Source organism: Lycium barbarum, chromosome 7 (assembly GCF_019175385.1).
Source record: "Lycium barbarum isolate Lr01 chromosome 7, ASM1917538v2, whole genome shotgun sequence".
Lineage (NCBI taxonomy): Eukaryota > Viridiplantae > Streptophyta > Magnoliopsida > Solanales > Solanaceae > Lycium > Lycium barbarum.
The window spans coordinates 117,629,035-117,642,892 of record NC_083343.1 but is presented as its reverse complement, the minus strand read 5'-3'; the positions used below and the strand labels follow the sequence as shown (position 1 = coordinate 117,642,892).

The 13,858-nt window shown below is 29.7% G+C and overlaps 1 protein-coding gene across 1 annotated transcript; it reads left to right on the top strand.

Moving 5' to 3' along the window:
* Window positions 1–10,760: 10,760 nt before the first annotated feature.
* On the top strand, window positions 10,761–12,907 carry LOC132603963 (7-deoxyloganetin glucosyltransferase-like). The gene is made up of 2 exons (XM_060317266.1): window positions 10,761–11,357; window positions 11,699–12,907. The coding sequence occupies exons 1-2, from the start codon at window positions 10,838–10,840 to the stop codon at window positions 12,637–12,639; spliced, it is 1,461 nt and encodes a 486-aa protein (XP_060173249.1). The 5' UTR covers window positions 10,761–10,837; the 3' UTR covers window positions 12,640–12,907.
* Window positions 12,908–13,858: the final 951 nt, after the last annotated feature.

Below are 13,858 nucleotides of genomic sequence, written 5' to 3'. Positions count from 1 at the left end.
GTATTAAATAAGTCAATTAAGAATCGACGTTAGGAGAGTCTTTTCTTTCCTCTTTTTTTTTTTTTTTTTTATCATAATTAAGAACTTTGATATATCTCATGTCCTAAATATTCACCAGGTTAAAAGATAATATAAGATTAGAAATATTTTTATTTAGTTTTTATGGCAAATAATATCGGAATGTTTAACCTAAAATCTAGATTAAAGATTAACAATTGAATTTATAAAATAAGGTCACAGACAAGTGAATTATCTAATTTTAATTAATCTCTAGACAGTGATTACCATGTGTCGGCATTATGGTTACTTAATCTTTAAAATTGAATTATTTTAGTTGTAACATGTTTTCTATATGAGTAAAAAGAAGAAAAAGTTTAATACCAGTAACATCAATTTCAAAGAAGTATTAAGTGGATACAATCCTATTCTATAGTAATATTTTTGTAACTCATTAAATAAATATATATAATTACAAATAATATTATCTAATATCTTTTACTATGGTTGAGATTGACATAACGTGCAACTGCACGTTTATAATTATTTTAAAAGCATGAATATAAATGTTGGTAGACTAAAATAGCCTTTAACTATTAAACGACTTTTATACCCTATTAGTCTAATTCTACTATATTTCTATTGACTATTTTGGTAAATATATAAAGTGCCGCAACTAAAACTAGAGTTTAAAGCAAATACTACTTTTAATTTTCGATTTCGAATCAAGTTAGTTAAAGAGTTGATATCACATTCAAATTAGGAAGTATCAAACGGATGCCCTTATTTTCCTTGGAGTAATTGTGTGATTGAAAGTTATTCGTGCACGTTAGAATTTGAAGTCTAACAAATAAAATGATTAGGTAATTATTAGACCATAATTTGATAGGGTTAGGTATTTTTAGATTACTTTATATGCGTGGTCTTAAAAGATAGAATAAGAGTCGTTAAACTAAAGTAACATATTCATTTCAAGATAATGAGTAACGTAAACGTTGAATAAAATTATAATCTTAAATATATATCCAATATTTAGGATTTTGAATTCAATTAATAATAAAATATCATTAAATTAATTATTCCTTTTGGAGAAATTAAGGTACGTTTAAGGAACTAATTATTTAAGTTTTTATTTTTAATAGTTAAAAGAGACGGAAGGCAGTTCTTAAATATTTGGAAATCAACGAGGAAACAAAAATTGCAGTTGAAGGTTTATATTCTATGTACGCTATTCGTAAAACATGTATAGAGACTACTAGAAGATCATTTTTTTTTTGGGTTTAGTTATTTTACAAAGTTGATAATCTGCATTGTGTAGGATATGGTATGAGTTTATTTTTCCTATATCTATTTTTGTGATTTATTAATTATGTTAACTTATTTTTCATGAGGTGCTAATTTGTGAATTCATATTTATATTTATTTATGGATTGGTTGGATGTTTTTGTTTTTATGTATTACTTGAATTTTTAATAGAAGATATAATTATACCTTATTTTAGTGATCACTTAATTTTTAAGTTATTTTCTAAATACTTTTAAAATTGATTGATATTCTTGTAATGTAATTTTGTTTAGTAATGATTTTCAGCACCAAAAAAAAAATGACAATAAACAAATATATGGTCACTTATTCTCTAATATTGTATTATCTTAGTCATGACATGTTTTCTCTATGGGGAAAAAGAAGAAAAAAATAAATACTGAGAATATCAATTTCAACAAAGTATAACGTAGGTGCAATCCTAAATCATATACTATAGTAACATTTTTGTAACTCACAAAATAAATTTATATAATTACAATAATGTTATCTAATAATTTTTTACTGGGATTGACTGGGAATAACGTGCAACTGCACGTTTGAGAAGTATTAAGTGGCTACAACAAATAATATTTTTGTGCCTCATGAAATGAATAGTACGTATGTAATTTCAAACAAAAATACCTAACATATGTTATGATTGACATGGATTAACGTGCGAGACGTGTTCATAGAGACTAGTAAAATTAAAATGGAAGGAAAAAATACCAGTGCGATGTTTCTATAGATTTATGAAAGATCTTGCATGTATTTGTTTTCTGTGGCTTAGATTCATACTACGTACTCCCTCCGTTCACTTTTACTTGTCCACTTTAGACTTTTCACGCTGTTTAAGAAAATAATAAATGAAGCGCATAATTTACCAATTTACCCATATTAATTGGTGCATATTTTATTGGATTTGAAAAATGATTTGAAGTGAGTATTTAATACTATGGTTAAAACAGGAAGAAAAAAGTCATCTTATCTTGATATGCGAAAAATGACAAGTAAAAATGAAAATATATTTTGAAATAGTGGACAAGTAAAAGTGATCAGAGGGAGTAATATTTATATCAAAGAAAATAGAAACTACGGTTCCTTAAATAAATGCCGTATAAAGTTTTTGTCATCTCATATTTATGAGACAATAATTGAATTTTAATTTCCCCAACTCAATAAATGTTATTAAATGGTAGGAAAAAACCACTAGACCAAGGGTGTGTTTGGCATGTTGGAAAATATATTTTTATTTCTATAGTAGAAGTAGAAAAAACAAGTTTCAATATCGCCAATTTATTTTCATTGTATCCCCACCCCTAATGTTGTGTGAGTAAATAGCAAAATTAGCCCCTTGTGTTTTAGTTATGATTTTAAATGGTCTTAAATATAACATAACAATTTTAATCTAAAATTAATTACTTTTATTTGTTATTATTAAAACACACGAGTGTTATCTTTGACGAAATTGTCTCATAAGAAGCATGCGTAGCGATTTAAACTAAGAAGCCATTATATGTCAAACTTCTCCGAATTTATTTCCCCTAATTTAATTTATACCTTTAGAAAATTTTTATTGACACCAATTAAATACATCATTCTCTTTGTTCGATCGTCATTTACATGAAACAACAAATGAATCAATTTATATATCCTCTGAATCCTCAGTAACAATTATTAATGTTATTGAAATCGTATAGTTACGAGTTTTTCCTAAGGCCCAAATTAGGAAACTGAATAAAAAACGTCTACTGCGATAGTTTTTTTTAAATTTTGTTTTATTAAACTTAAACTATAAACAAGCATTTAAAAAGGCAATTTCATCAAACATAACTATCAATACATATTATTATAAATATAACGGAAAAGGGCCAAATATATTCCTATACTACTGGAAAAGGGCCAAATATACCCTTCAGTATACTTTGGGGTCAAATATACCTCTATTGTTATACTATTAGTTCAAATATACCTCTTCTCCGTTAAAGTTGTTCAAGATGGACATCCAATCTTATGTGGCACTAACATTAGATGAACTGGATGTCACGCGGCATGTCACCTCAGTACCCCCAACTTATTTTACCCCTCACCTCTATTTGTTTTTCCTCCTGCATTAAAATTTTCTTTCCCTCCACCGCCATTGCCACCATTACCGTCACCATGAATTCCAATATCTCGTGATTTAACTCACAGCAACAATCGAATGACGACATTAACAATTATGGAGAGAACCCAAAAGAACTGTGGAAGAACGGAAAAAGCTGATGAAGAAAAAGAGAAAGAACAATTAAGACTCTAGCTCAAAATTGAGAAACTCCAATCAGTAGAATGACAATTAAAAGTCCAATAACGTGTGATTTAACCCACAACAACCATTCAATGGTGAAATTAACAAACTGGGGAAAACCCAACCCAAAGGAATCCGAGAAAGACATGCAATATTTATGGTTGTTGTTCTAATCTCTGATGGTAATTTCTTTTGGTGGGGTCATGTTTTTTTTTTTTTAATCAAAATTCTTTAAGTGGTATGAGAAAAAGAGTGAAAATTAACTTGATTAGTAAGTGTATTCCGTAGAATTCAAATTCACATATTTTTAATCTTTTGCTTCTGATTTTCCTCTTTTTGTGAAAGTGATTAAGAAATTATTGTTTGAATTATAGCCATTAAAAATTCACTTACGCTTCTGGGGTAAGTCTGGAATTCCTTTGGGTCTCAAAGTAAAATAATTAATCTGTAGTTAGTATTTTTTGCTTATATATGTTGATTGGTGCTTCACAATTGAATCTTCAAGTTACATGTCAATTCAATTTGATTGTCTTTTTGAAAGAAGAATATATTCAGGTTCGGGGTTTCCTTCAGCTTCTACTCATACTTATAGTGATTTTTGCTTTTGCAACATTAATCTCTTTTCACATTTATTAGAGTAAGAATAAAAATGAAAAAGTAATTAAATTCTATCTTATTTTAAAATATAAATATTTTAAGTATATTTATTTTAGTAAACATAACAAATAAATGACATGGCGGAATAACAAATACAACAGTTCAATATCTAGATTAGATCTCAGGCTAATATAAAAAAAGAAAGAAAATTGTATGATTTGACTACTTAACCTTTTGAAGAAAACAATAATATGAGGTCCATATTTTTTGCCGTACAATAGTTTCATTTGCTCCCACTAATTGGTTGATACGCATATGGTAATGAATCCATCATTATTGACTTAATGAGATACTTTAGAAATTACAGGAATACTGTTCGATTTTTAAATTTGGAATGCACTTTTTTTTTGACATTATTACTTTACACTGTTTTTATGCATATATATATATAGATACTATGTTCAAAAGATGATTAATATAACATTTTAGTTTGTGTTCCGTATCCAAAAATTTATTATATTAGTGTTTGCTACGAATACAAAGGCTGCAAAAATTTATTAATACTTTTTAAAAGAGAAGACTTGTTTAAAAGGAAACAAGTTTCCTCTCTTTGGAATAAAACAATAGCAATATTTAAACATCAGTTGATACTTTCAATTTTAATTCGATTAATTTAAAGGTGTAAAATACTTATTATTTTTTATCAAATTTTGATTTGGATAATTCTAATTCAAATTGTTAAATTAATTTTACATGTTTAAAACGAAACAAAGTAAAAATTTGATAAACACGATTAATATAACATTGTAGTTTGTGCTCCGTATCCAAAACTTTATTATATTAGTGTTTGCTATGAATACAAAGTCTACAAAAATTTATTATTACTTTTTAAAAGAGAAGACTTGTTTAAAAAGAAACTATTTTCCTCTCTTTGAGATAAAAACCATAGCAATATTTAAGCATCAGTTGATACTTTCAGTTTTAAATCGATTAATTTAAAGGTGTAAAATACTTATTAATTTTTCCCAAAGTTTGATTTGGATGATTCTGATTCAAATTGTTAAATTAATTTTACATGTTTAATAGGAAACAAAGTAGAAATTTGATTTTCTATTTAAACGAAGAACTACTATTTTTTAATTTTTGGTAAATACTCTCGATTTAGCTCATTTTACTTGTCATGTTTTTTTTTTTTTTTGCATGGTTTTTTAAGGAAACGTTAATTAGAATTAGAATTTGACCAATTTACCTTATTCATTATTTGATCTCCACATTATTTTTTCTTTTACGACATTAACCTCTTTTTATATTTATTAGAGTAGGAATAAAAATGAAAAAGTAATTAAATTCTATCTTATTTTAAAATATAAATATTTTAAGTATATTTATTTTAGTAAACATAACAAATAAATGACATGGTGGAATCTAGATTAGATTTTAGGCTAATATAAAAAAAGAATTGTATGATTTGGCTAGTTAACCTTTTGAAGAAAAGGCATAATATGGGATCTATATTTTTTTATGTACAATAATTTCATTTGCTCTCACTAATGGGTTGATACACATGTGATAATAAATCCATCATTATTGACTTAATGAGATACTTTGGAAATTACATGAATATTGTTTGATTTTTTAATATGGGATGCACTTTTTTTTTTACATTATTTATTTTTTTATTATGGGATCCACCTTTTTTTTTTTATATTACTTTATTTTGTTAATATGGGTGGAAATGATGGGTTCCACTTTTTTTTTTTTTTTTTTTTTAAATTGCTTGGTGTTTAGTATGGGGCCTACCCCTTTTTTTTTTTGGTGGAATGGACGACGATCCACCCGTGCTTCTATATAGTTAGAATAATCATCATTTATAATAGTATTTTAGTATATAACGATCAAGTTTTTTGGAAAAACTTTAATGTTTATACTATATCTTCTCTATAACAGTATTTTGCTATTGCAGCCATAAAAATCCGGCCAAACGGCAATATTATAGAGATATTTGACTGTATAAGAATTCGTTAGTTACATTAAATTAACTTGTTTCAAAGTTGGATACGTTCACTATATTATTACCTTCTTTAGTTAGTTTTTTTATTATCAAAATCAAAATCAAGCTTGGCTTATTGTGTGAGTCGTGGAACACTATTAGTTCCAATTCTAACAATTTAAGAATACATTAACGGTTGAATAACAAAAGTGTAGAACTCAAATTGAGCAGTTTCTTCTATTAATTTGCGTTAAACGGTCTTTTTAAAAGATAAATGAAGAATTAAAACAAATTGGAAAAATAGAGATCAAGTAAACATTACCTCACTAAGCATTAAATAGAAGAGATTTTTATATAAAGGTAAAAGGATGGTATATTTTATAGAGAAAAATCATCATATCTAGGATTTTTTTTGTCTTACACCGTGTCTTAAAACACTGGAATATCAAGCAGAGAACCGAATTTCAGTTAATTTGATTTAAATCATCCACACTAGAGTTTTCCGCTGATGAATAAATTAAGTATCCACTTGAGTGTTAACTACCGCAAAATTTCTTTTTCCTATTCTTTTTAAAAATATTTCTTCAGATTTATCTGGTCATCATTTTAAATAAATTAATATAACTAAACATAATTAGTGTTTGCCTGTAGTTTATTATTTTCATGATTTGTTAAAAAGAATACTACATCAGAATGATTGGTTTCTAGTCTATTGTACAATATTAATATATATAAAAAATAAAGCTAAGCTACTAGCTATAATTAAATTTGAATGGATTTTCGAAAATTATGGCATATAGTGTATGGAAATGAGTTTATTATATTTTATGAGTAATATTCTATCATGTCTTAAAAATGTTTTACAACTATTTACCGAATGATCAATTTCTTTTTCAGCAATTGACTGAAAAGATTTTTCACAGGAGACACAAATGCATAAAAAGCGAATTATTCACTAGTCATGTAGACAATAGGAGGGTGCTCAGACGGTAAACACCTCCATCTCCGACTTGAAGATTGTGAGGCTCGAGTCGCCAAGAGAGCAAAGAGGAAAAAGCTCCTGCGGGAGGGGTAAAACAAAAGAAATACTAAAAAAATAAATCGTGTAGATATATCGTATGTACATGAACATGATCGCCAACTTCTTCAAGTATAGTTCTTTTAATTGATTGATTGGTTATGATTATATTTTTATTTGTATAATAATACAGATAATCTAAGCACGTCAGGACCAGCCTCTTGATGTTTGAATTTCTTATTAGATCTAGTGGTCACCTATATATTCATTATTTATGCAATAAACAATTATTCGGTGACTTGTAAACCGACCATATTACCCCGATCCAAGATAAACATATTATGTACATGAATTTAACTTATAGAGGGACCATGTAAATGATAATATCTACATTATATATTAATATATTTTACCTTCGTTTATTTTTCAGATCACAAAATTTCAATTTTTATGAACTATTACATATTTACATTCTTGCAATAAAATAAATATATGATTTAGTCTCAAATAAGTAAGAATCGACTATATGAATCTGTAATAATCATTTTTCAAGTTACTTGATAATATAAAAATCATTTTACGATGCGATTGTGTAAAAGTTAAACTCTTGATATAATTATTGGCACTATTATTAATATTATAATCATCATCATAGCTTCTAAAAGACTAGTAGGAAGATGCCGTGCAACGCACGGCCCAACTCCAAAAGAATGTTGTTTTAAGATATTCTTAAATTTGTACTTTTACCTATTCAAAATGAAAACGTGTTTGCTCTTAATTTGTAACTTTTTCATTAGTATGAGTTTAGATCTCTTCCTAAGATACATTTTGTTAAAATTATAGTGTAATACAGTTTTCATAATCATAAATTTAAATTGAATGAATTTCTCCTAAAAGACAAAATGCAATATAAACTTGTAAAATATAATTTAGTGATGTATTTTTATTAGCTTTAGTATTTACAATTATTTTCAATACATTGCTCAAAATTTTGGATGCAATAGCTTATTCAACTGTTCTCTAAGCTTTGTGAAATGTTAAGCAGTTTATAATAGTATGATTTTAAAGAAGTACTCAATAAAGAAATACCACAAAGCTGGATATAAGTTATGCAATGCAAAGAGAGAGACAAGTATTGACACATTTAAAGAAGGTGCAAATGAAAGTGTGAGATGAAAAATTCAACCCACATTGTCAAAAAGTGATAGTTGTAAAAGCTTGCAATTGCAGCGTGTAGCGTGCAAATTGAGGTATGTCCCAATTAAGCAAATTCTAAAAAATTAGTATGTGTGAGACATGCCGACTCATATTTGTGTGGGATAAACATTAAAGTTAGGCGACAGTTAAACTTATAGTTACGATAACTATCGTTTACCTTTAATGTTTATCTCATAAAAAGCACTTTTTTATTTTTTTATTACGTAAAAATCATCCAACTAAAAAATTTATCACATAAAAATTATTTTTCTATTTTTAAAAGGTGTTTATCAAAAGTTACTTCCCGTATTAATATATTATTAAGGGAAAAATAGTCAAATCATATTATTTGGCATTAATGATAATGAGTTAAAATTATCATAAGAAATCAAAACAAGGAAAGCAAATGTAGTATTGCACGCCACAACTAATTTAACTTGATCAATATTGAATGACTTTTATATGACAATAAAAGAGAATATAAAAAATAAAATAGTTGTGTTGTAAACTTTAAAGTTGAATGATTTTTAAGTGAAAAATTAAAAAAATGTTTGATAAGTTTTAAAATCGAATGACCTTTATAATTTAAAAAAAATATTCATATAATAAAAAGAAGAAAGATTGGAATATCAATCTCATCGAGATCATCGATCTCATACCAAATCCGAATAAGAAATAGGAGCATCTAGCCGAGTAGCAGTAAGTAGGCGGAGAAGAAGTCAAAGGCGAATATCTCTTTGCCCCCCCCCCCCCCCCCGCCTTTTTCGTTGCCTAGGTTACACCTTCGGAATACCCCATAAGGGAATTTTGAGCCTGTTTGGATGGGCTTATGCCTATAAGCTGTTTGCAGCTTATAAGCTAAAAAAAATAAGTTGGGGTAGTCTAACTTATTTTTTTTGACTTATAAGTTGTTTTCAGCTTATAAGTTACTTTAGATAAGCTAAGTCAAATTAGCCCAATTATTTTTTTGAGCTTATTTTAAGCACAAAATGACTTTAAGTTGGCCAGCCAAACACTCAAAAAAACTGAAAACAGCTTATAAGCAACTTATAAGCCAATCCAAACGGGCTCTTTATCTACTCTCCCCAATCTGAAAAAAAAAAAAAAAAGGTTGACTTAACTTCTTAGCTAGAGTCTTCATTACATAAACATCCATGTATTAAATTTCGCCATTTCTCACAAAAGCCCATTCGTCTGTCGGTCCCGTTGGTTAATTGTGTCAACAGAGGCAAGGACAAAATTCTTAAAGTTAGCCGACCATCGAAAAAATTTACTCAAAATGTCTTAAAGAATTATGGTCTCCATGTCATAAAATTGGTTTCAAAGTTTGATGAAAAATAGAAAATGTGCAAAAAGAGGAGAGAGAAGACCGAGGGAAACGAGGAAGAGAAAAACAGTGGATTGGAGAGAATGGGAGCAGGTGGGGTGAATGATTAACGGGTCCCGCATTATAAATTCAATTAAATAATCTCCCTCACGCGATTAATACTAGTTGTGCCTCACCGGAATAAAACTTTTCAGCAAATTCATATACACCTGTCAAAGATTATCTAACATATCAAAGGCAGCACATGAAATGACCAAACTGCCTAGCCTAAGCAGGCATGTCGACGCTCTAGTGGCTGCTCGCATTTCTTGGTAAGTAAATAAAATAATACTCCATCCGTTTCAATTTATATGAACTCATTTGACTGGACACGATATTTAAGAAAGAGAGAAGACTTTTGAAATTTGTGGTTCAAAATAAGCCTTGAAAATTTGTGTGGCTGTAAATCATTCATAAAGTGAATTTGTTTCTAAATTAGGAAAGATGTTATTCATTTTGATACGGACTAAAAAGAAAATAGGTTCAAACAAATTGAAACAGATGAAGTATAATATATTCCCCAAGTTTTCATTTATGTGAATCCATTTGACTGGGCACGACATTTAAAAAAGAGTGAAAACTTTTAAAACTTATGGTTTAAAATAAATCTTAAATATTTGTGTAGCTGTAAATTATTTCATAAAGAGAATTTATTTTCAAATTAGGAAAGAAGACATTTATTTTGATACAATTTAAAAGGAAATAGATTCATATATTTGAAGCCGCACTACTGATGTATTGAATGACAATTTAATTGGTTCATATATTTGAAGCCGCACTACTGATGTAGTGAATGACAATTCTGGGAGAAGAAATCGGACTAATAATGAATGAATGCGTGTAATATATTATATTAATATAGTAAGTCATATTTGACTTCGAAACCGGCCTTTGTTCCAGATTGGAACCAAACTTGCAGAGCTTTCCCATTGTATAACAGTCTGACCTGATCATTTTTGGCACTTTCTTGACTTCTTTTTTTCCATCTATAAATATCTCTATCATCTTCTGTCCTTCTTACCAAAATCATACAAAATCCTTCATTTCCTTTTGGAGAAATATTTAAAAAGAGAAATAGAAAGAATGGGTTCCATTAGTGCTGAATTAAAAAAGCCACATGCAGTATGCATACCATTCCCTGCCCAAGGCCATATTAACCCCATGTTAAAGCTAGCCAAAATTCTTCAGCACAAGGGCTTTCACATAACTTTTGTCAACACTGAATATAACCATAGGCGTCTCCTTAAGTCTCGTGGCCCTAACGCTCTCGACGGCTTTTCTTCATTCCGTTTCGAGACCATTCCTGATGGACTCCCGCCAAGTGATGCTGATGCCACGCAAGACGTAGCTTCTCTATGTGAGTCCACAACTAGAACTTGTTTGGGTCCCTTTAAGGATCTTCTTGCAAAGCTCAATGATACTTATACGTTGAACGCGCCACCGGTGTCGTGCATCGTCTCGGATGGTTGCATGAGCTTCACCTTAGATGCTGCACAAGAATTGGGAGTCCCTGAAGTTCTGCTTTGGACCACCAGTGCTTGTGGTTTCTTAGGTTACATGCATTACTCCACCATTATTGAAAAAGGATATACTCCACTTAAAGGTATAAATACTTTCTCCCTCAATAAGTTTTGCTTTTGTACCGATTATTCCATCGGAGAATTGGTACCTTCAATCAGTACAGGTATCAGATAGCTCTATCTAGAAGTGAATTCATAATTAGAACTTAATGGTTCAATCTTTAAGATTTTTTAAACTGAACTTATGTTTCTATTGAAATTATAGGTTTATGATACCGTCAGTCACCCAACACTATCCACTAAAATTTAGATAGATGAAAGTAATTAACTATTATTTGAGGCTTTGTTTGTATTCTTGATGTATTCAGCTAAATCCTAGTTATATATGCATGTCTTTGACCTTTTCTCTTTTGTGAAATTGTAGATGCCAGTTACTTGACAAATGGGTACCTAGAGACAACTTTGGATTGCATACCAGGAATGGAGAACATACGATTAAGGGATCTTCCAAGTTTCTTGAGAACTACAAATCCAGATGAATTCATGGTTAAATTTGTTCTCCAAGAAACAGAGAGAGCGAGAAAAGCTTCTGCAATTGTCCTCAACACCTTCGAGACATTAGAGAGTGAAGTTCTTGAATCGCTCCGAACTCTCCTTCCACCAGTCTACCCAATAGGGCCATTGCATTTACTCGTCAAACACGTCGATGACGAGAATTTGAAGGGGCTCGGGTCGAGCCTATGGAAAGAGGAGCCAGAGTGCATACAATGGCTTGACACAAAAGAACCAAACTCTGTTGTTTATGTTAACTTTGGTAGTATCACTGTTATGACTCCTAATCAACTTATTGAATTTGCTTGGGGACTTGCAAATAGCCAGCAAGAGTTTTTATGGATCATAAGACCCGATATTGTATCAGGTGATGAAGCAATTCTTCCACCTGAATTCGTGGAAGAAACTAAAAAGAGGGGAATGCTTGCGAGTTGGTGCTCGCAAGATGAAGTACTTAACCATCCAGCAATAGGAGGATTCTTGACTCACAGTGGATGGAATTCGACGCTCGAGAGTATTAGTAGTGGGGTCCCTATGATTTGCTGGCCGTTTTTCGCAGAACAACAAACAAATTGTTGGTTTTCTGTTACTAAATGGGGTGTAGGAATGGAGATTGACAATAATGTGAATAGGGATGAAGTGGAAAGCCTTGTGAGGGATTTGATGGTTGGTGAAAAAGGCAAAGAAATGAAGAAAAAGACAATTGAATGGAAGAATTTGGCTCAAGAATCTGCAAAAAAATCAAAAGGGTCATCTTATGTGAACCTAGAAAAGGTGGTCAATGACATTCTTCTTTCATCCAAACTACGTTAAAGAAGATTAAAGAAGGTGTTTGAAATTTCATCTTCTTTCCTTCATGTGTTCTTGTAAGAGTTTTTCATATTATAGTTCTTTCTCCTTCTTCCATCCTTTGGTATTCCGAGCTGGAAGGAACATATTTATAGCATAATTATGTATGTTTGGTCACCATTATGACACAGACTTTGAAGTACTGAAGTACTGTTACTTCAATATAATTGTCCTTTCGTAAAAATAATTGCAAATTGAAGTAAATAATACTCCCTTTATTTATGTGTCGTCACTCTGTTTTTTAAACTATTTTAAGAAGAATTACATCATTTATACATTCAGAAAAAATTTAATTCGAACTTCTCACTTGACTATTAAAGATATTTTAATACTCACAGAAATTTGCATGACATGTTTATGAGTGTAAGTATCAGAAGTCTTTTTCTTTTCTTTTTCAAAAGTTAATACTCTATCAAACATTGTCACATAAAAAAATCAGATGAAAATTGGGAACATTATTTTTAAGGTATTTAAATTATTTATAGGGAATAGTTTTGATCAGAGTATGTTAGGTGCATCGGCATTTATCGCATATAATCCGGATCATGGCACCATTCCCCGCAAATTAAACGTCAACGCCCAGGATTGATTACAAGATCTTACTTAAAGAAATAAAATACAAGAAATTATTCAAAGATTTGGTCACGACATTTAAATTTATAATGATAAATAATTACGTATCCAATGGGATAATTTTCATGTGCATCGAACTGCTTTTTCTCAAATTAATTGGTGGAGACAAACAACTGATCTTATTATCGGAACGAAACGTACAAGTGTAATCTACTATTCTTTTGTATATTAATAAGTGCAATCTAAATTTACATTTTAAAGTATTTTCATCTATTTGTGTAGAGTAGTTTCAATGGAATAGCTGCATGCATCAGCATTTAACTCCATGGAATTGGCACCATGCCCAGCAAAAACCGACACCCAAGTTTTTTTTAATGAAAGATCTTCCATATACTTGTTTTTTCGTCGCTTTGACAAACTTGCTTATTTATATCAAAGACAAATAAATGTTGTGTCCACTTTTTGTCTTCTCATATTATGATAAGTCAATAATTGAATTTTTAATTTACCCAACTGAATAAATGTTATCAAATGTAGACGAAAATCAGTGTTGATTTTTCAAACGGTCACTTAACATAAATTTGTGATAAAATTTGATGACGCGCCTCAC

Bases quoted from the DNA above. Each gene is read 5' to 3' on its own strand.
- LOC132603963 (XM_060317266.1), top strand. From the start codon at position 10,838: ATGGGTTCCATTAGTGCTGAATTAAAAAAGCCACATGCAGTATGCATA. The intron at 11,358-11,698 runs GTATAAATACTT...GTGAAATTGTAG, and splicing joins AGGATATACTCCACTTAAAG to ATGCCAGTTACTTGACAAAT.